General features: G+C 58.4%; 2 protein-coding genes across 2 annotated transcripts in view; one reads left to right on the top strand and one right to left on the bottom strand.

Annotated features, from left to right (window-relative positions):
- Nucleotides 1-877: 877 nt before the first annotated feature.
- Nucleotides 878-15,107, bottom strand: LOC125624882 (digestive cysteine proteinase 1). Its single transcript, XM_048826210.2, has 11 exons — nt 14,888-15,107; nt 11,921-11,980; nt 9,754-9,846; nt 8,848-9,020; nt 6,788-7,031; nt 5,388-5,583; nt 4,475-4,668; nt 3,423-3,514; nt 2,813-2,974; nt 1,945-2,134; nt 878-1,115 (listed from the first exon to the last, which is right to left on the bottom strand). Exons 1-11 carry the CDS (start codon nt 14,937-14,939, stop codon nt 928-930), a joined length of 1,644 nt encoding a protein of 547 aa, XP_048682167.2. The 5' UTR covers nt 14,940-15,107; the 3' UTR covers nt 878-927.
- A 3,315-nt stretch (nt 15,108-18,422) lies between these two features.
- The window catches only part of FGR (FGR proto-oncogene, Src family tyrosine kinase), a 61,035-nt gene continuing 57,858 nt past the window's right edge, over nt 18,423-21,599 (top strand). Inside the window, exon 1 of the mRNA XM_048826212.2 lies at nt 18,423-18,600. The gene's annotated coding sequence lies outside the window, so the exon portion shown is untranslated. The remainder of the gene's footprint in view (nt 18,601-21,599) is intronic.

Raw genomic sequence — 21,599 nt, 5'->3', positions numbered from 1 at the left:
CGTGAGCACCACCTGAGCCTGGCCAGGAGGAGCCTTAGTGCCAACTGGCTGGGCAGAAGGTCTGAGCTCGCTCGCTGGCTGGCCCCAGGGAGGAAACGAAGATCAGCTGCCTCTGGCCTGGCCATTCTCAGGGCAAGAGGGGTTTCCAGCAAATGGACTGGAAACAGTCCAAATAGACTGCAGGAAGCCACCCCTGCAGCAGTGAGGACCCCTGCATGCCCCCGGGGCCCATGCCAGCACCAGGAGAGCAGGGAGAGCCCAGCTGGTTGTGAAGAGCCACCGCAGCCAGGTACTGGGGGAGAAGGAGGTTTTCTTTGGGGGTGAAGAGGACTATGACCTGCTGGCTTAGGGGAGGGGCCAGGGCAGCGTGCACAGGGTGTCTTGCCCCTGGTGGCAGCGGGCGGGAGCACACACAGAGCCGTGTGAAGCCAAACCGCCTTGTGAAGCAAGTGCACCTTAATCCCCCCACCTGGTTTAAAAGAGAGGCAGCAATTTCCCAGGTACTTTATTGCCAGCAGTGGCGAGAGCAACATCAGCTGCGCCCCCGTGGGCTTCTTTGGGCTGCTCCGTAGCCAGGCTGCCATCCTAGGGGGAAAGCACTCCCCCACCCCTCGGTACAGGCAGCCCCCCTTTTCACACCTCTCCCCTTCCCCAAATTACCACCCCGCCTTGATTGCTATGGTATGTTCCCACCATCCTCCCGCCTGCGTGGCTGCTTTACTTTTCACTCAGGGGCTTAGTGCTGCGAGGTTCCGAGGAGCTGATTTGCTACCGACGAGGGCCAAGGCAGGGGGACGGTATGAATTAGGCTCTCAAGTGGGTGTCTCTGCTGGGATGAAATCCACACTGGCCTGCAAACTAACAGCCCAGGCCTTGTGGGTGGGGCTAGGATGGCGTAGGTGACCCCAGCCTGTTTTGGCGCCAGGGTCACTCCAGGATGGGGTAGGTGGCATCCGTGGCTACCCCGCAGTTGTTGTCCTTCATGGACATGAGGATGTAGCCGTTGTTACCCCAGTAGGTGGACCAGGAGTTCTTCACCAGCCAGTACAGCTCTCCTTGGAGCACACCGTAGCCGACAGCCAAGACCGCGTGGTCCAGGTCACCTCTCTGGTTACCTAGAGGGGCAAAAAATAAATATAAATGACGGCACCGTACCACTAGCAAGCTCATTAGTGACAGAACCAGGGCCTAGCTTCTCATTCACACATCTCCCAGCACTCTGCAGCAGTGGATAAGTGTTGTTATCGGCCAGGTAACCTGAGGCACCGGGTTTACGTAACTAGCCCAAAATCACCTAGCAAATGAACAGCAGAGCTGGGACTAGAAACCAGGAGTCCAGGCTCCCCATCCAGTGCCCTGTTTTCTCCCCTGCCCTGCCTTCAGTGCTCCTTGTTAGCCGTTTCTGACCCTAGAGTTGGTGGCAGGTTCCTGAGCAGTGGCTCCAAGCGTCTCAGATGCCGTTGTGCAGCCTGGTAAGCAGGCAGCAAATCCGTTGGGTTTTATTCCAGCTGCTCCTTTTGGAGGCTGAACCTGTAACCCTCCCAGCCAGCTTGTGGCTCTGGTGAAGCCCTGCTGCGTGGCAATATCATCCTCCTCTGAGCCAGGGGTTCCTCCGCTTTAGTTTCCTTTCATCAAAGCCATTGGGCCTCCCCCCACCACCCCAAGGGAAAACCCCACATCTTGCTGAACTGGCTTGTTTGTCTGGTCTGAATGTATGCAGCTGGGAAAGGAGACGCGGCTGCCCGCCCAGTGTCAGATCCCCTGCAACGCACTTGTCAAGCCAGAGGGGCTCCAGATTGCGGGTGGAATCATGGTGTTTACCGCGTTCATTGGCAGCACCCCAGCATTGCTGGACTTGGCTGCCAGAAGTCAACTGCCCAGGGCCTGGTTAGAGCCATCCAAAGCCATCCCAGGAGCCGATCGGCCGGGAACGGCCGCACTCACCACACTTGGGTTCATAGTAGACACCGTTGGAGTAGAAGGAGAAGGACCGCCGGGAGGCGTCGATGCTGACGGCCACGGGGCCATTCTTGTAGATGGCAGCTTTCAGGGCCGTGATGTTACCCGAGGTGACGTTGACGTAGCCTTTCATTTTGCCCACCAGCTCGGACTTGTTGTAGTGGCACAAGCCGTTCTGCAACACAGACAAAGGAGATGACAGCCACTCTCCTCCACCCCTGCATGCATGAGCCAGGCCGATGGCCCCAGGAGCAGGGCGTCTCGGCTGGTCAGGCAAACATGCGGATGCCCACTGGGCTCGAAGGAAGCCATAAGCGTCTCTGGCTGCTGGCATGTCCAGTCTATGCTTTAATGCCCCTATTTTCTTTCTATGACCCCGATCAGCTCTGTGCCCAAGTGCCTCCCCCCGACACCCCCGATAGGCAGGGGAGTCTCACCCCCGTTGCACTGTCAGGGAAACTGAGGCACGGAGTAAGGGGAAGTGATTTGCCAGGCTAGCAGTTGAGCCCAGGTCTTCCAAGTCCCAGGCTAGTGCCTTAGCAGGGCCATCCAGCTGTAATTGGGGTCAGCAAGGGCATGTTATCAGCAGTCCCAGTGGCTGCTTCCCACGTGGATGCTGCACCCTAGTCACTGACTCTAAGTGGGGTCGCTGGAGCGGCCCCATGGGATAGAGCCCCAAAGCCCCGAGAGGTCTCGGCCCTGCTGGAGGCAGAGGCTCCCCCTTCATGGCAACCTGCTTTTGACTCACAGACCTGGGACACACCAGGGAGGTTCAGCGGGATCAGAGCTCCCGTGCCAATGGAGCTGCTCCCCGGGCACCTCCGGCAGCCGAGCCGGAGGGCGCCGCGCTCACCTGGCCTTTGTACAGGCCATAGGAATCGGTGCTGGCGATGCCGCCGTGCTTCTTGATCCACTCGTACGCGCTCCACTCCTCACCGCCGTCGCAGCCGTAGTTCCCGAAGCCCCAGGAGCAGTCGATCAGGACTTGCTGGGACAGCGGGGTCACTACTCCGGTCTGAGGAGGGAGGAAACCCAGGTCCTCAGCTGCAAAGCCCCAGCCAGGCGGCTGGATCAGGAGCTATGAGCCTAGAGGGGGTGTTCCCAGCTCCGCCATCCCCACCTCCAGCCAGCCTTGAGCTACAGCTGTGCCACCTGGGGCCCACGCAGTGGGGAGTCACCCCAATATCCCTGGATCTCCCTAATTCAGCACAAAGACCATTCCCACCCCTCCAGCTGCTGGAGCGCCCCCAATCCCCTCCCCACCCTTGTTCCAGGGCTGCCCAGTGTTCTTGGGGCAGGGCTCTTGTTGCTGCAGGGTGGCTCCTGCACTCCCAAGCCAAGCCCTGGTGTGGACGCGCCATCCAGCTGGGGAGCCGGACGGGCTGCCTGTGACATGTAGGCACGCAGGTTGTGCCCTCAGCAGAGCACGCAATCTCCTCACTGGGAGGCAGGCGGGCTCTCACCTTGAGGAACAGGGCACCCTCCATTGCCCCGGTGACAGCAAAACTCCAGCAGGAGCCGCACACGGCCTGGTCCTTCACTGGGGTCACGGCGCCTGGGGAGGGAAGGAGGGAGCGAGCGAGGGGTCAGGGACTGAGACATATTGGGCAGGTGCCTCCAGGAATCTCCATCTGGGGAGCTCTAATCCACCCGGTTCCCTCTCTGCCTGACTCCCTCCCTTGCTGCCCAAGAGCTACCAACGATCCCCTGTAATGCAGGGTGTAGAGTGCTGGAGACTGGAGTTTTAGCTTCTTGGGCCTGGTGCTACCCCGGCCTGGGTGCTGGCAGAGCCCCCTCCCCCGACAGGGATCTCCACGCACTAACTAGCAGCCATGAATTAGGTCTCACATGGCCCTGTGTAGCAGGGAAGTATCACCAGCTCCATTTTACAGATGGGGAAACCGAGGCAGCGCCTCGGTGACTTGCCCACGGTCACACGGGGAGTCTGTGATAGGAGCTGAAAAATGACCCCCGGTCTGTTCAGCTAATTGGGCTGCAGCTTCTGGATGGCAGCACTACTGTAGAAAGACCAGCTTTGGTATAATTCGTTCCCCGTTAATCCCTTCCTGAGGCATTTAGTTTGGTGCCAGCCCCGGGCCAGCCTGCTTGTCTGTCCCAGGGTTTGCACAAACAGCACTGCACAGACCTCTGGGTAACAATGGGATGCCAGCAGCTCCAGCCCGTAAGGCCGAAGCCTTCAGAAGCGCCCTGGGGTTGTTTCTTTTCAGGGGCCTCTGATTTTTGGAGTCCCAACTCACAACCCATCAGGCCAGGCTTCCAGACAGAGCTGTGCGATTCCAGCTCCCATTGACTTCCACAGCAGCAGGGGGCGCTCCGCACCCTGGACATATAGACCCTCGAGGTCCTACATTGGGCACTCAAAAACGAAAGTCCCCAGCCCCTCGAGGGTTCGAGCCCTATGAGTAGCAACGGGGTGTGGAAAGGGAGGCAGGAGGAAATGCTCCATCCGGACGGAGCTTCCTGCCCAGAAGCAGCCACATAACAACCCACTCACCGTACAGCCTCCAGTCCAGGCTCTCGGGCAGGATGAGGCCGGTGTACCCCTCGGACGGGAACGGCTGCCCGTTGTTGGGGGCCCCGCTCTTTAGCCGCCCCCGCAGCACGGCCATCTCCTCCGGGGTGCGGTCGGCCAAGTGGTTCAGAGCCAGCTTGTAGGACAGGTTGGCCCGATTCTTGGAGTGAATGAACCTGGGCAGGGATGGGTGCCGTGAATGAGGGGGAGCCAGGCAGCGATGGCTTCTGGGCGCTGCTCTGCCCACCTGGCATAGGAAGCTCCTGCCACAGGGCAGGGTGTGTGGCACACCTCTACAGCCCTGGCAAAGGAATCCCTACCCACCAGGCACACCCACAGCGTCCTCCCCTGTGCAGCAAGCAGATTAACCCTTAGAGGGCTGGTGCAGCCTCAAATGGCAGCCAGACGGCTTTGGGGGATGCCCGGTGCCCACAGGCTGCGACCCGGGAGGGTTCTGTGTGTTGGGGACAGGGGGAACCAAGGGATGCCAGCCTGAAAGAAAGTCAACAGACCAGCTCCCGCTTGCTGCGTAGACATACCCCGAGGAGGTGAGATTGCAGCTCCTGGAGGCAGACCCAAGGGAGCGCTGATGGAGCTAGGAGATGTGCCCCCAGGCCCTGCGGGACTCCATTCTCCAGCCGCTAGCTAGAGTCCGCTGCTAGGCCAGGTGCTGCTGGCGTTGTGGACAGGCCGTTCTCCGCCACGTACAAGGCTAGCTCAGGAAGGTCCCTTCCACAAGCAGCCAAGGCCGAGCCCCCGCCCAGCTCCCTGGGGGAACCCTCCAGCCTCCCTGACCCAGCAGAGATGCCGTTTCCTTCAGCAGGCGATGCACCAGCTCCCTCCTCCTCCTCCTCCGTGACCCCAGAGCCCCCGCTACCCCCAGGCAGCCCTGTACCGCATGTTGTGGGTGAAGGTGTGCGTCCTGTGCTCCATCTCCTGCTCGCTGCCATAGCTCTTCCCGAACGCCTTCCGGTAGTGGTAGAACACCTGGTGGGACCGGTCCTCCTGCTGCCCCACAAAGTCCTGCATGGGGTTGGCCAGGATCCAGCGCTCTGCTCCCAACCCGGGGAGCTCCCCACAGGACTTCGTTCCTAGGGCACAAGCACAGGCAGCCGTCACCCCCAGACTCCCCTCGCTCCCCCGCCCGGTTAGGGGCAACCCATACAGGGGCTTCAGTGAGTGCTCTGATGCCTGCAGGGGTGAGTGGACCAAAGCTCTCCCAGCTGCCCAACCTGCATGCAGCTTTGCCTCTCTGCAGGATGCTTTTCCCATGGACTGTTCCTCACTTCCTTCGAAAATGCAGGTCAGCAGGGCTGGGTCAGACGAGGCTGCCGGCCCCCCCCCCCAATGCTAGTGCCACGTTCACTGCTCAGTGCCCAGGCGGAAGCGGGCAACGCCCTGCTGCCGCAGCTCTACAGTGATCATTAGATCCCTTCCCCGCCTCGCCCCAAGGAGCTGGGAGATCCCCTCCTCTCTCTATCCTGACTGTGGCAGCTTCCCACTCCTCTTTCCTAGCAGGCACAGGCTGGTTTGGCCTCCCATGGGCCTGCCCGACCTCCCCTTCTCCCCTGGCTGGCCTCAGGGTTGGAGGCAAAGAGAAGACATTGGCATCGACACTTGGCACGGGATCTTGGCCCTTCCAGATGCCAAGAGCCTTGCTATGCCAGCAGGGCTTCCACAGAACTGGGCTACCTTGCAGAGAGGCCCGGATCAGCTGCGAACCTTATCCCCCGAGCTGGCTTAGCAGCTGGGTCCGGAGCCAGCCACCAGGAGAAACATCTGAGAGCAGGCGGCGGCCCCCAGCCCATTTGTCTCCAACATTTCTCCAGCCCACGGGGCTGAGCTGCCCTTGCTCAACGTCTGTTTGGAGCTGGAGATGGGTGCGGGGGCTAGTTTCCCTGCCCCGCCCCTGAGTGGCTCTGTCGAAATAGTTTCACGGCTGCTTCTGGGCACCTCCCACGGCAACAGGACGCAGGGCACCACCCACCCCTTCCTCTCTGCCCTGGGCTTCATGAGGTCAATTCCTGACTCTGCCACAGATGGCCTGGGGCGGACCACATCCTCCCGCTGTGCCTCGGTTCCTAATCCTCAGCTCGGATCCCTTCCTCCCGCCCTTTGTCTACGTCCCCGTCGGGGCCAGGCTGGTCTCTGCGTGCGTCTTGGTGCGGCCCCTAGCGTGAAGGGACCCTGCTCCCGGCTGAGTGCTTTTGGAGTACAGAGAAGAGGGCGAGGCTTGTCTCGGGCACGGATAAAGGCTGGCCCAGGGATGGAGAGGGCCCGCCAGGCCCATCTTACCGTTGGTGGGGAGGTTGAAGGCAGAGGCCGGGTAGCTGTGGGTGAAGTCGCTGTAGTCGATCTCGTACTTGTCGTAGTGGGAGCCCAGCACGCTGTTGTAACCCCGCATCTCGTAGTGGACGGGCGACCAGCCGCAGCTGGTGTTGGTCACCCACAAGGTGTAGACGTTCTTCTTCTTGCCCCAGTTGGACATGTCCTGCCACACGCTGCAGTACTGCCCTTTGAAGTACTCCTCCCGCAGGAACTGGGGCGGCAACGGAGGGTAGCCGGAGTTAGGCCCCGTGGTTCTTCCAGTGCTCTGCTGGTGAGACTGGCCCACGCTGCCCACGGCACCTCTTTCCCGCCCCGAGGCAGCTGGTGCTAATCCAGCCCCGAGCCTTGCCTTAGCAGACGCCGCCCAGCACATGGAGGTTGTGGGGCTAGGCACCAGCTGCAGACCCATCTCCTTGCCCCATCCCCAGAGAGGAAAGTTTAGTTAGGCTCTTGGGGCAGGAATTGTCTCTTGTTTGGTGTCTCTCCTGCACCTAGCGCAGTTGGGCCCTGGTCCGTGACTGGAGCTCCTAGGTCAGCTGCTACCATCCTACATAACAAATAATTTCTCTAGGCCACCCAGAGCGCTTCCTGTGCCCGCATCCTTCATTCATGGAGCTAAAAACTCCTCAGCCACCATCAGAAAAGTCCTTCTGGCTTCGAAGATCCCCAGGACGACCCCTCCCCCGTCCTCCCTTCCAACCCAGTCCTCCCTTGTCTACCTCTGGCTATGCCCTCCGCAAGCTTTGGTTCGTTCAACGCGGCTTCTGAATACATACAGTGAGCAGCTGTGTTATTTGCCCTTGTATTCCTGTAGCACCCAGTGGCTCCAGTCAAGCATCAGGGTGCCACCGTGCTAGGCATTGCATCACAAGGGAGATGGGCCTCGCTCGGAAGAACTCCCAGTCTGAGTACGAGCTTGAATCTTTCCACAGCCCCGCTCCCCAGGGAGCTGCGTTAAGCAAGTAGCAGTATATTGGTGAGTTTTCCCCATATGCCCAAGGCCTTTTAAACAGCCATTACCAAATTATCATCCGGGCGAAGCAGATTTCAGTTTTCATTCAGAGTCCAGGACACATGAAAGCAACTTTGCCCAACGCCCACAACGGGGATCTCTCGGTAGTGGGCAGCTGAGTCACCACACGGGCTCGCCCAAGCTGCCACCTCGTTGTAGTAAGGACTAGTTGCAACAAATCTCCCAGGGTTGGGAAAGGAGAAGAGATTCTCGGCCAGCACTGGTGCCTCCTTCCCAGGTTCACCTCCTTCTGCAGGGTCTGGCTGGCCAGGCAAACCCCCTGCTCTGATTGGGGCCGTCCATTTCTGACACCGCTAACAAAGCTACCCTGGACTCCTTGGCTTGCTGTTCTATTTTTGTGCTGCTTAGACACAGGGCTCCCCCAGAGGGCATTGGAATGGGTTCTCCGGGTCTTACGCTTCCTGGCTCTCAGCAGGGGATGGAGAGGAGTGTAAAACGCCACGAATCTCTACTTGGAATATCTCCAAGGATATTCAGCTAGGGCTAGAGCAGCCCCGAGGCTGCTCTAAACTGCTCCAAGTATTGGGAGAGAGAATTGGGGAGCTGTAACAGTGCACCTTCCCGGCTGCACCCCACAGCGGGGATCTGGACAGCTACACAAGGTGTATGCATGAACCTTCACCAGCCAGGAGAGGCCAGGAAGAACACTGAAAGACACAGGGACTCAAGCAAGGAGACAGAGACTTGGCATTTACCGATAAGCTATGGAACAACTGTCTGCAGCTTCCCACATACCTGTAAGGAGGAGGCCTGCAGCGCGTGTCCAGGCCAACTGTCAGGCGCTGTCTACAATGCCACACGGACTGGAGATCAGAATGGGCCTAACGGTTCTCCCAGCTACAACGAACCCAATCGCTGCTCTGTCCCAGCCAAGCTGCTGTCAGTCTGGGCGGCTGCATGACGTCAGAGTCATGCCGGCTGAGGGTCTGGCCCAGTGCCTGGGGTCCTGCGCTCCTCCCCCATCCTGCCCAGATCCCCGGTAGAAGGGGCTCACCTTGAAGCCATGTGTGTGGGGAAAGACGCTCTGCGGCTTGACAAGCTTCTCTTTCGTGCCGTTGATCTGGAAGCACTTCACGATGTTCATTTCCATCTCAGTAGTTTCTGGCGTAATCTTGTAGCTGGTACCGTACGGCTTCACCGATCCCAACTGGTAAGTTATCACCTGCCCTGCAAGGTAGGAAGAGAAAATAGAGGCAGCCAGTTTCTACGCAGGGCTGCTCTTAAGCATTCTCCACCCTCCTCCCACAGAGCACAGACTGAGGGGGTGGGCTCCTGCTTCCCCCCGCCCCAGGATAGCAGATGCCATGCTTCCCTGAGCCACAGGCATGGTCGTTGGGTCTGGGAGAGCCAGGCACGGCATGCAGGTGACAATAGGAAATGTCACATGTGGACCCTGCACTTCCACCGCAACAGGGATTTTATTATCCTTGGTGCGTGACGTCCACATTGCTCCCCACTGTAGCGAATCCAAGCAGAGGCAACCCATGCCTGACCAATAGCGGGACTGAGCTCTGCAGGGTGGCCTTCCAGAGAAGAGCCGTTCGTGGCCCTGTGGCTTACACGCACTAAGTAAATCAGGGTCTGGTCGTGCAAGTGGCTGAGTGTCTCCCGGTGCTGCCGAGCTCTCGGCTCCCAGCGGAAGTCCTGGGCAGCACAGCGCTTTCTGCGCCTTTCAGAACGGGGCCCTCCGTGGATCACTTGCTGACACCAGGAACCCCGCAGAAGTTCTCAGCCTCGGCTTCTTCACCAGCGGCTGCAGCTCCTGAGCAAGCCCCTTGCAAGAGCAGGAGATGGTGTCACCCCAGACGTGGCACGTGAACCACCCAGAGGCACATCCTGCTCTACAGACCCCCAGGAGACTCTCTCTAGTCCGCCTCCCACAAGTACCCCGGCGGCTTACCATGGTAGTACTGGATCCGGCTCTTTCCTCCGGTCAGGTTGTACCAGGCTTCGAAGGGCTCCTCGATTTCGGCGTAAGGCAGGCTGATGACTCCTGCAGCATACGAGTGACAGGTTAGTCAGTGTCTTTTGCGTGGGACAAGGGCCCATCTGTAGTTCGCGGAGATTCCCCGGGAGAACGCAGACTTCGAACCAGCCCGTTCAGCCAACCCGGGAGACAAGGGTGAGCCTGTCGCCCTGAGGTACAGCTCGAAAGCACAGGCGTGCGCAGCTTGCTTTCGTGCTCTCTGGATTAGGTGCTTGGAGGGAGCTTCGCGTAAAGTGCTGAGTTCTGGAAGGTGCAGGAGGCCAGCGCTCTTCTCACATGTGGCTGAGGATTGCCATAAACTAGTGCAAGCCTCCGACCAGCTGTCCCCACTGCCCTAAGCCAGTGGTCCCCAAACTGTGGGGTGCACCCGCCTAGGGGTGCGCGGAGAAATGTTCAGGGCATTTGTGGCGGGGCCTGGGCCAGCACCCCTGGGGAGCAGGAAGGGAGCACCACCCTGCCCCACTCTGCCCCCAGACCAGTTCCAACCCCAGCCCAGCTCTTCCCCTCATTCCCTCTCCACCTCTAGCCCCAGCTCCCCGCCCCGCCAGCTCTGCCCCCAACTCCACCTTCAACCATGTGGCTCTGGTGAGGAAGCCTTGGCTGTGCAGTAATGGGGGTGGGGGGGCGGACAGAGTTCATTACTGGTAAGAGAGGGTGCGACAGGAAAAGTTTGGGCCCCACTGCCCTAAGCTGTGGTGGGTGGATTTGCCAGATCACCCAGAGGAAGCTCCTACGCGCCAAACCCGTTGGGTATATGGCTACGCTTTGACTGGCAGAGAAACCCTCAGGCTAGCTCTGACCTCATGCACTGAAACCAGAGCACAGCCGCAGCAGGGGCTAGCTACCCTGAGGGTGCAGCTCTGGGGAGGTGCACGCTTCCGTCGGGTTTATCTCTGTGAACATGGGAATGAGACTAGAGGGCTCTAGTCTGGGGCAGAGCATTTCCTGCCAGTGCTGGAGCCGGCTCTCACTCCCTGGGGTTCAGAGACACCCCTGGGCTAAGCTGTCGATGGCGCCGAGCTCATGGATGGTTCCTAGGGGCTCTGAAGGCCACTCAAGTTCCTCCAGGCCCAGCACAACACAGAATCCTGGGCATGGATTAAGCGAGGCCCATGCCTCGAAGACAGGCTAAGCGAACATTAGAGAGGCCCCATCCAGTGCTGCCAACTCACACCCTTGGTTTCTTGGACTTGTAATTGCTGCACGAGTTTATCCAGAGCAAGCACTCTGTGGGAGGCTCTCGCCGGGAGCGATCGGTGCGTGTGTCGAAAGGCCAGGCTCTGTCGTTGGAGGGATAATCATAGGAAGCTAGACATTAAACTGCAGCTTTGTTGTTGTTGTTGAAGAGGGTTTGTGCAGGCAACGTGCAGCCGGCTTGCCAAAAGCCACGCCACTGTTTCATCCCAGGAAAAAGCCACAGACTCACCTCAGAGGCCCAGAGTCAAGACATTCTTCTGCATTGAGTCGAGAACAATCATTATCATTCTTTTGTTTGTCAGTTGCACACCCACAGTGTACTGGGCGCTGGCCCCACACAGCCAGGAAAACACAGTCCCTGCCCCAGGAGCTTCCAGTCTGAGGAGACCAGCCAAACTGGAAGCCTGCAGGAGAGGGACGCAGGCCCAGATCCTCAGACGTACTTAGCTTCCTGCTGTCCATTGGAAGTTAGGAGCGTAAATACCTCTGAGGATGTGGCCCCTGGTGCTCCGGAGCCTGGCTGTGTGCCAAGCTCTGTTTACTAGTAGAGCTGGGAGTTGATGGAGTCACTGGGTTGAGCTCTCCTTCAGTTATTTTTTTTTCCCGGGAAGGGCAGATCAGATCCAAGGCCTCAATTAACCTCAGCAGCAATTTGCCCTACGCAGCTTTGCACGATTGCACCGGGCGAACCCGTGGCTCTGTCGGGCTGGGCAGAGGACTCCCATCATAGGGCCTATCCCCAGCTTCTGGCTCAGGGGCAGGGTATGCTTCAGTCTAGTTTGTTTTACACACACACACACACACACACACACACACACACACAGCAGGGTGAGGGTTTGATTTGCTGCCCATCCGGCCCTGAGTTGTACAGAGGGAATGTTACCTTTGACATGGTAGATATCTCCAAATTCAGGGATTGTGCTTAAACGTTTGCAGCCTTTTCCTGAAAGCAAAGGAAAACAGAGGTACAGAGCTGACCCTGATCTGCCAGCACAGCCAACATGTTCCCCCTGTTGGAGGGCTCCAGTTACACCTGAGGGCCAGTTTCAGACTTAGGCCAAGTGGGTGCAATGTCATGGACTTCAGTGGATTTGCACATGTTTACAACAGTTCTTAGCTCTAGAAATGGCTATGTGGGTTTGCATGGAGCACTCACTCCAGCGCGGGGGGTGGGGTGAGATAAATAGGGTTACCATACGTCCGTATTTTCCCGGACATGTCCGGCTTTTTGGTTCTTAAATTGCCGTCCAGGAGGCATTTTTAAATATCTAAAAACGTCCGGGATTTTGCCATTATTATTTTTCCCCAAAGAAGAGTGGATCATTCAAGAGAGAGAGTGAATGTTGATCATTCGAGAAAGAAAGTGAATGCCGATCACTCGAGAGAGTGCCCACTTTCCCCTCTAGCGCCCAGCGCTTGCGCCGCGAAACAGCTGTTTCACGCTGCTGGGAGGGAGGGGGCAGGAGGGGGAACGTGGCACGCTCAGGGGAGGAGGCAGGGCCAGGGTGGGGATTTGGGGAAGGGGTCCAGTGGGGCAGGGAGGGGGCAGAGACTTTGGGGAAGGGGTTGGAATGGGGGCGGGGAAGGAGTGGAGTTGGGGCGGGGCTGGGGGGGGCAAGAGCAAATCCCGCCCCCGTGGAGTGTTCTCTTTTTTGAATGTTGAAATATGGTAACCCTAAAGATAAAGGTGGCAAACCAACAGGCCCTGGGCCATGTCCTGTAGTGGGAGGAGCAACCTAACTCACGGCAGCCGGGAAACACTTGCATCCACCGGCGGTGTGCGGATCGCATGTCCTTGTGGGAGGCCCCATCAGTCACTCGAGGTGAGAAGGGACCGCCAGGGTCAGCTAGTCTCACCCCCTGCCAGAGGCAGGGTTTGTGGTGTCTAAACCATCCAAGGCAGGTGGCTACCCAGCCTCCTTTGGAAAACCTCCACCGAAAGCACTTCCACAACCTCCCAGGGCGTTGGTTCCACTGTCCTTACAGGCCGGAAGTGTTTCCTGAGATTCTAATCTAAATCCGCTCTGTGATAGTTTGAACCCGTAGCCTCTTGTCCTGCCCTCTGTGGCAAGAGAGAACAACTTTCCTCCATCTCTTTTCATTGCAGCCTTTCAAATATTTGAAGACCACTCTCATGTCCCCCCTTTACTCTCCTCTTTTCCAAACTAAGCATGCCCAGTTCCTTCAGCCTTTGCTCAGCTGCCTTATTCCATCCCTTCCATCAGCTTCCTGGCCCAACTCTGGATCCTCGCCAGTTTCTCTCCATACTGCATGGCTGATAAAAGAAAGATTTGGCCAAGATTTCCACAGGGGAGTGCCTGATGCCAAGCTCCTACATGCAGTCTTAGGCACCTATGTAAATGGGCTTGGGTCTCAAAAGTGATGAGTGCCCACAGTTCCCACTGGCCACACTGGGTGGCACCAGGTTGCATTAGGGGGGGCTGGTAAGGTGTGGTCCTGTGGCCTACACCGTTGGCCTGTGGGTTGCACTGGTCAGGATTTGAGCCTCACAGTTTAAGACACATCACGTGCTTCTCCTGCTTTACCCTAGGGGATGTGGGCGTGCAGGCAGGATCTCTGCTCCCCAACAATTTGGCTGGGGCTTAGTCATCAGCCGCAGGATGAAGCTAACACACCCTGTGTTCTAAGGAGCTCGTCTTTTCCCTCATGTCAGCATCTTCCTTGGAGGAGGACAGGTCCTTAAACTGGAGGGGTAACCACAGCCTGTCTGGAAGCAACGCCACGCCATGGTGCCCACTGCTCCCTCCACCCTTTGGTCCCCCAAAGGAGGCTGGGGGGCCGAGAGGAAAGGCAGCTGGCACGTAGCCCACGGCCCTGTGCGCTTCCCTGGGTAAGAGCAGTGCCTAGGGGCTAGCACATCATGCAGGCCCCCGGCCTCTGCTAGAGGGTGCAAAGCCCGAAGAAGGAAGCTGCCTTTCCCCGGACGGCCCTCCCTGGCGGTGATGCCAAGCAGGGGGGGTAGCAGGTGGCTCTGTGCCACTTTTGCCCATTTCAGGCCAGTTCTACACAAAGGACTGGGCCGGGGTCAGGGCCACTGCACGCCCCAAGAGAGGCCCAGCTCGGACAGCGAGGGAGCGTCGTAGGAATGCCAGCACTGCCGCAGCTAATGCCAGGCTGCAGCCACAGCGTCCGGGCAAGCTGCTGCTGCACTACAGAGCACGTGCCTCCCGGAAAAGGGTGGCCAGCTCCCACCCAGAGGGCGCCCGGCCACACCGGTTTGCTTTTAGGTTAATCTCGGATTCCCCCTGGAACGCCAGCGACGTTTCACGGCGGTCCCTGCTCCCATGCCTAACTCAGCCCCCTCTGCCCCTACACGGCTGCCCCCCGCCTGCTGTGTTCCCCCTACTCCAGCACTGCTGCACAGGGCATAAGGCTGAGGACCATCCAGTCTGTGGCTTGCAGGAGCCAGTGGTCCCAGTTGAGAACTAACCATCCAGTCCAGCTTGTCCGGCCGCATTTCACTGGGCAGAGCCAAGCGTCCCAGCTACGCTGCCCCATCCAGCGGAGGCTCTCCAAGCGCTTCACTGACACTTGTGAGCATAGCCTCACACCCCCTTTCCCTGGCGTGGATGGTCAGTATGGTTCTCTCCTGGGGAAACTGAGGTCCAGCAAGGGGAAGTGACTTGCCCAAAGGTCACGGAGGAAGCCTCAGTCTCAGTCCTCCCTTCCTCCCAAGCAGGCGGAGGAGAGGCCCTCAGGTCGCCCTACCGGTTCCCCTGCTCCCAGGCTCTCACTTGGCCGGGAGCAAACGTTCTCTCTGTAACAGCATCCCTTGGAGATGCGGGAGCTCTACTCTCCCAGGCTCAGTGGGCTGGAGAGACAGACTCACCTGCGACCGAGCTCCACAGTGCGAAGAGCAGAACCCACTGGAGCGCCCCCATCCTCGCAGCTCCCTGCTCGACCTGTCCTGGGCTGCAGCCGTCTGAGCAGCAGCTCCGAGCACCACCTTTAAACAGTGCCGGCAAGACCAGGAACTCGGGGATCCAATGCCACAGCCAGACCCTGCCCAGAGGAGGGGAAGGAGCCTGAGCATGTCTTTGCAGACAGCTCACTTGCTGGTGCCTCCAGTGCTGGGAAGGGTGGATCTGGCAAAAGAGGGAGGAGCGGGGAGGTGAAATGAAAGGGCGAGAACAGATCCTACTCAGGCAGGGCAAAGAGTGGAGTGCAGCCCCGTGGAGCCTTTCCTGCTTCTGAGCTGAGCCAGGCGTCTCTTACAGCGGGCTCATTTCGGCACGTGGGCCGATCAGCTCCAGGGCCAGCCAGCCCGGCCCCTAGAGCCTTGGTCAGACCAACTGGGTGCTTCAAGCTGCTTTTTCAGCCAGCCAAGACCTGTCCCTAAGGTCTTCTCCCCCTACCCCCCTGATCAGAATTTCACCTGCCACGTCAGGTGTTCAAACCCCTCTGTGGGGTCTGGGTGAAGGTGACGCGACTCAAGCTGGAGGGTGACTTTAATGCAAACTAAAACTAGTTGAGACCCTAGATGATTAATATGGCCACTAAAGGCAATGGGACTGGCCTAGAACTAGGACCCCCGCAGCTGCTGTGCCAAGGCAAGACCAGGTAGGCTGGGGAAGGGTCCCAGGGGGCTGCATCGCGTGCCAAGGAAGACAGGGAGAGAGCAGAGTGCACAGCAGAAACAGCAACTCCCCCTTAGGAGCCTGCAACAAAGCACTTGTCCTCCCCCCCATGTGCATGGCCTAGGCTGCCTGCTATGGGAACACAGACCCCGGAAGACCAGCCGGTGGGAATCTTAGGTGCCAGGGAGAACCTGCGACTGAGGAATCAGGCAGGACTATCAAGTCTGGCTCTGTGCAGGAGAGACCAGGGATGGACGCTCCAGAGACTGGCAGAGGGGAAAGAGCGTGGAGCCTGTTTGCCTGTGCAGAGCTGGGCAGGACCCAGACCAGCAGGGGACTGGGGTGGGGAGAGGCATCACAGCCCCAAGATCAGGGTGATGCGTGTGTCCCGCGAAAGGGCCAGAAACGACACGACGAGCAGGGACGAAAAAGACTTAACGCTCCTTTGTGTTAATAAACCAAGAGGGCGCCTGGCATTGGAATGGCAGCCGTGTGGGGGTCTGCATGACGGTCATCAACTGGGCAAGTGCTCCTGGCTTCACAAATGAGCTTCTCCCTCCCCAACGCTGGGGGCCAGGACTGAAGTCATTGCAGCTGGAGTAAAGAGCTCACTTTCTTGCGGCCAGCCAGAGGGAAACTGAGGCACAGTAGCACATCCAGACCCAAAGGGGACAACGATGGCCAGTTGCTCTCTTCTGATTGGGTGGACATGGCAATTCCTCCAGTGATGTCAGAATGTCAGCCAATCACTGCTCTCTCTGGGCGTGGGAGTGAAGGCTGTCCTCCCTTGGCCACGTCCCCCCTTGGCAGTGCCGAGTGGGTACCATCTGCCCAGTAGCTCATGGCCTCTGAATGTAGCCATGCCCCTTGGTGAATGTGCCAGCCTTCTGTCTGGGTCTGAGTCGGGACCCCTGCAACACCCGCATCCCCAGCTCCACCTGGGAGCAGCCATATCCCTCTTTGCCCTATGAAAAGGCCGAGTGAGCCCTTGCTGGGCGTGCCAGGCCAGCAGGGAGTGACCCCGCGAAGCTGAAAGCTGCTGGCCACCACGTGTCACGCCCAACGGGTCCCATAGCTCCCTGCTGAACTCCCAAAGACCTTTCAGTCCCTTAAGCCCAGCTGCCGCCCACCACAGATCACACGGCCCTGGTGCAAGAACTCTGCTGGGAGGCGGTTAGTGCAACTGGGCTCTTGCCTTTTGCCTCCTCCCTGACACGCTCCCCCTGAGCCAGGCTGCAGCCCCTCAGCACTCTGGTGTTGTCACCAGAGCCGAGGCTGAATGAGGAAGCTGGGCCAGCCTCGGCCCTGGGTCTCATGCAAGTGTCTGAGGTGGAAATGCACCCTCCTCTCCTCAATCTTGTGCAGACACTGATAAGAAGCAGCAAGTGGTTAGCTGGGTTCCTGCTCTACGCACACTTCCCCATCCCCCAGCTAGGCAGTCCTCCAGGCAGTCCTCTGTGGCTCACTGACCAGTGCTGCCCCCAGTCACAGACGGGCAGCCAGGCAGGGTTTGTTCCCGGTGCCGAAGAGCCAGAATCCCCCCAGAGCTCAGCAGGAGCCTGGAGAGGCCGGCGCGAAGGGATCTGCTGGCTACAATAGCACCTCTTCATCTCAGACGCTTCCCACGCCCTTCACAAACCGGCTCCGGGCCTGCTGGGGGCGCCGGCCAGTGCTGACGGGGACAGGAGACTAGCACCTGCTCAGTCGCAAACACCGGGTGGGTCGTCCTTGGGGTGCTGCCTCACGGCAGCTGCAGGTGCTGTACTGGAATGAAGGCACATGGCTCTTCTTAGGACATGCTGCAGCCACAAAGCCTCGTCCCCTGGCTTGGGTTAAAGCTAATCCTGGCCTGGGCTGATCGAAAACACAGGGCCTCAGAGCTGCTCTGGGGAGAGGGTGATGCCACTGAGCACTAAATTAGCGTAGGGACTCGTCTCGGACAAAGGGCTGGGATCAGCTGGGCCCTCTGATCCCACCGCCCCCACCAGCACGGGACCCCTTCCTGCAGCCAGCATTGCTCCATGCCACCCACAAGTGTGGGGCCTGATTCGCCACTGTGGAGCCTCCGGTGCCCGTGTATAGGGGGAGTAAAGCACCACCCTGGGGGAGAGCGTGTGGTGAGCTCTGCCTATGGCACTTACAGTGGAAATGCCGGCACACAGGGCAGGGCAGTGAAGACTCAGGGCCCCGGGCATTCCAGCACCAGCTGGCGTGCACCCAAATGCTTTCCATGGGGCATCCCAGCCCGGCGGGATCTCCCAGCTCCTGCAGGAGAGCTGCTCCCACAGTGCCCTGCGCTGTCGCCGGGAGGTTTGGGAGGCAGCTGTGGAGTGTGCGATGGAGTTAGGAGAACTGGCTGACCCAGTGCACCTGCAAGGCCGGTGGCGTCTCATCCACACTGGGTATGGTGTAACCCAGAGCCGAGCAAAACCCTGGCTCCCTGCTATGGCAACCTACTTGTATGAGTCCTGGAGCAGCGGTGTGAGGTGCCAAGCCATTGCACAGCTGCAAGCTCAAGGCCTAACCTTCTGCAAGACTTGTTCACCTAGCATGGCCAGCACCTGAGTGTGTAGACAACCATGCCCTTGTGGGGGGGAGGGGGTGAATGAACCCCACCTTCCCCCGCTTCCCCATGGCTTCCCTGCCACAGCAGATCGCAGGCTTCCTGCAAGTGGATGTTGCAATGCACCCCAGCTGTTAACTCGGTTGCAACACAAACTCCTTCCTGTGTGAATGAAGGTCCAGCCCCTTCCTATTGTGTGGCATGAAGTAGAAGGGATCTCTCCTATGACCTGCTGCCGAGCTCCAGGCCTGCTAAAACGACACCAGCCGCTGAATATGGGGGCTACATTGACGCTGGTCCTGCTTTGCTATCCATTCCACCGAGGCTCACGGGTCTGCTGCTGAGCAAAGAGATGCAGTGCGCTGCCGGGCATCGGTGGCACCTTGGTCTCTCCCAATAGAGGTATGTGGGTGGAATGAACTGGCCCGTGCTGCTATCCGAAAGGTCGTACCAGATGATCTCATGGTCTCTTCTAGCCACTCTAGTGTCTATCTTAGGTTTATTATCAGGCCTTCCAATCCCAACGCGCTTTCTAAACCTGGGCCAAGGTTTTCAACCCCAGAGGCCTAGTGGCAGACTCCTTGGTCCCTGTTGAGGCCCCTTGATAAGTGGTCTGATTTGCAAAGGTGCTGAGCACCTTGCAGTCCACTGGAGCTTCAGGGCATGCAGCACTTTGCTAAAGTGCCTAGGGGAATCAGGCAGCTCCAAGATTTTCAACCTTGACTAACTTCGGGGGCCTCAGCTTCTGGGCTCCCAGCTGGAGACCCTTTCGAGGGGGCTGATTTTTCAGAGGGCTCTTTCTGGAAATCCAGGTCCCTTTACAGTGACTCAGGTTGGGACCCAAAAATTCAGGCACCTCCCAGATCACTAGTCACGTCTGAAATTCTTGGCCTCAGGGTCCTTTGCAAATCCCAGCACCTTGGTATATACACAGCCGCAGCACCGCTGCAATGGAGAGTGGCAGCCATCCGCAACAAGGGACAGGACACAGAGGTAATGGGGTAACAGGAAGTAGAACAGGGAGGCGAATGCAGAAGCTGATGCTCCAGAAATGCTGTCTGAGGCGGGAGGGGGGGGGACTCATCCGGAACCTTTAGCTGCCTTAGAGGTTTTTAAGGTCCAGCTTGACAAAGCCCTGGCTGGGATGATTTAGTTGGTGTTGGTCCTGCTTTGAGCAGGGGGTTGGACTAGATACCTCCTGAGATCTCTTCCAACCCTGATCTTCTATGATTCTACCCCTGTAGGCAGGAGGGCTATGGGACAGGCTCAGAGTCCCTCTCTGTGAGCTCATGAGGTAGCAGCAGTCCTGGGGCTCTTTGCACCGGCTTCACATTTGCCATACAGGTCTTTAAACCGCACCCCTAAAAATAACCACCAGGCGTGCAAAAAATAGCACCTGATTAGTGCCGAAAATACCCCGGCGCCTCGTGTTCTAGTCCCAGAGGCTGGATCGTCTCGGCAGACAGGGAGACAGCAGCCAGAATTGGGCTGGGGGAGGGGATGTATACAGCGCTGGTCACTGGGGTTATTTTGAAGCTGGAAATGTGGTAAGTGCACGCATCTTCAGGCTGATCAGCAGCAGGTTCCTCTCCCCAGCTCGCCCAAAAACAGAATCAGGGACTTGGTTTGTTCACACTGCAGCCGACTTCTGTTTTGCAATGCTTCCCCTCCCCGCACTCCCATTCCCTCCCAGCGGCCTCGGGGTGCTGGAAGGGGAGAACTGGGGTGAGCAGCCCCTGCTTGTGATCCCCTTCAAGTCACAAGGCCTAAGCCTTCTCCTGCACGGCTAAAGGCTCACAGCCTGGCCCAGCTGCCAATCGTCCTGGGTTTCCATGCCGACTCCATGGTTCCCAGGGCCCCCGGGTGTTTTTACAGGGAGTTTAGCACATCTGGAAGGGACTGGAGCTGGACGGAGCAGGGGATGCTGTCACGGAGTCCCTGGGCGATGCTCTGGAACTGCTCCCCATGAAGCCAGTCAGGACTCTGGGGCAGTCGCCTTTCTCTGAGCAGCCTGTCTTCAGGACACACAGCTCACACAGCTTCCACCTTCCTGGGTCTGACCTCGGAGCATTCAGCATCCTCTGCCCCTCCGTGCGCTTCCCCCAGCGAGTCCGCTCAGGCGGGGCTCCTGGGGAAGCCAGAGGGTCCGGCACCCCAACTTCGCAGTCAGACGTGACTCTCAGCCAGCCAGTAAAACAGAAGGTTTATTAGACGACAGGAACATGGTCTAAAACAGAGCTTGCAGGTGCAGAGAACGGGACCCCTCAGCTGGGTCCATTTTGGGGGCAGTGAGCCAGACAACCACGTCTGCACTTCACTCCATGTCCCAGCCAGCCCCAAACTGAAACTGCCTCCAGCCCCTCCTCCTCTGGGCTTTGTTCCTTTCCGGGGCCAGGAGGGCACCTGATTCCTTTGTTCTCCAACCCTTCAGCTTTCACCTTGCAGGGGGGGAAGGGCCCAGGCCATCAGTTGCCAGGAAACAGGGTGTTGGCCATTCTCTGTGTCCAGACCCCTGCACACACCTGCCCTCTAGGGCTCTGCAATGATCATACACCCTTACCCCACCACCTAGATACTTAAGAACTGCATAGGGGGGAACTGAGGCACCCCCACAATATTCGGAGGAAACATTAAGAACAGGCCCACTTCGTCACATCTCTCCCCCCTTCGAGATCGAACTGAGCGGGGTCACTTTACCCGGTGACCTGGGGAAGTTCGAAGCCACCAACGTTCCCATGGATGCCCCAGCATCTCTCCCATTCCTTGGTAGGAGTTAACACCAGGCCCTTCCAGTTTCACGCCCTCCCTTAGGTCGGGGGTGGTCGATAGCACTAGCAGGCTGCATGTGGGAAGGTTTCTGCAGCCCATGCCCTTTGGCCACCCCAAAACCCCAGGGGGTCAAACTGGGATTGGGTTTTCTCCCAGAGCTCCAGTCTGGAGGGCTGCAATTCGGGCTCTCTTGGTCAAGGGCCCCCATCTTGACCTGGGCCACATACTGTTCACTTACAGAACTAGCATGGAGACATCCCTTTCTCCACAACCTTGTCTCCCCAACAAGCTGGCCAAACACAGCCACTTGGTTATAGGACGGTATACCTTTCTTAACAGCTTTCACTCCATCTGAGACCTTCTCAAAGCTATCCACACTGGATCTTTCAACAGGAAAGTCAGTGGATCCATTTACAACAGAAAATTTCTGGCTGTTAGGAACTGAAACTTTCTTGATTAAATCATTTTCACACCCTTCAGTTGCAGTAAACTGCTTGCAAAGACTCCATGAGGATTCCTTTCTCGAGGGCTTTTCTATGCAACAATTCACCCCTCCCAGAAATTCTGCTCTTACCCTCTTTACCTAGGGCTTGCTCTAGGGGAACACTTTCCTGAGCAACAACAGACTCTTT

This window comes from Caretta caretta, chromosome 19 (genome assembly GCF_965140235.1).
Source record: "Caretta caretta isolate rCarCar2 chromosome 19, rCarCar1.hap1, whole genome shotgun sequence".
Classification (NCBI taxonomy): domain Eukaryota; kingdom Metazoa; phylum Chordata; order Testudines; family Cheloniidae; genus Caretta; species Caretta caretta.
Note: the sequence above shows the minus strand (reverse complement) of the source record. Positions and strands in the feature narration are given on the sequence as shown.

Excerpts from the sequence above, each read along its gene's own strand:
- LOC125624882 (XM_048826210.2), bottom strand. The coding sequence starts at position 14,939 with ATGGGGGCGCTCCAGTGGGTTCTGCTCTTCGCACTGTGGAGCTCGGTC. Across the intron at positions 5,584-6,787 it reads CTTCAACCTCCCCACCAACG|GAACGAAGTCCTGTGGGGAG; the intron begins GTAAGATGGGCC and ends CTTGTGCCCTAG. Across the intron at positions 1,116-1,944 it reads CTACTATGAACCCAAGTGTG|GTAACCAGAGAGGTGACCTG; the intron begins GTGAGTGCGGCC and ends TTGCCCCTCTAG.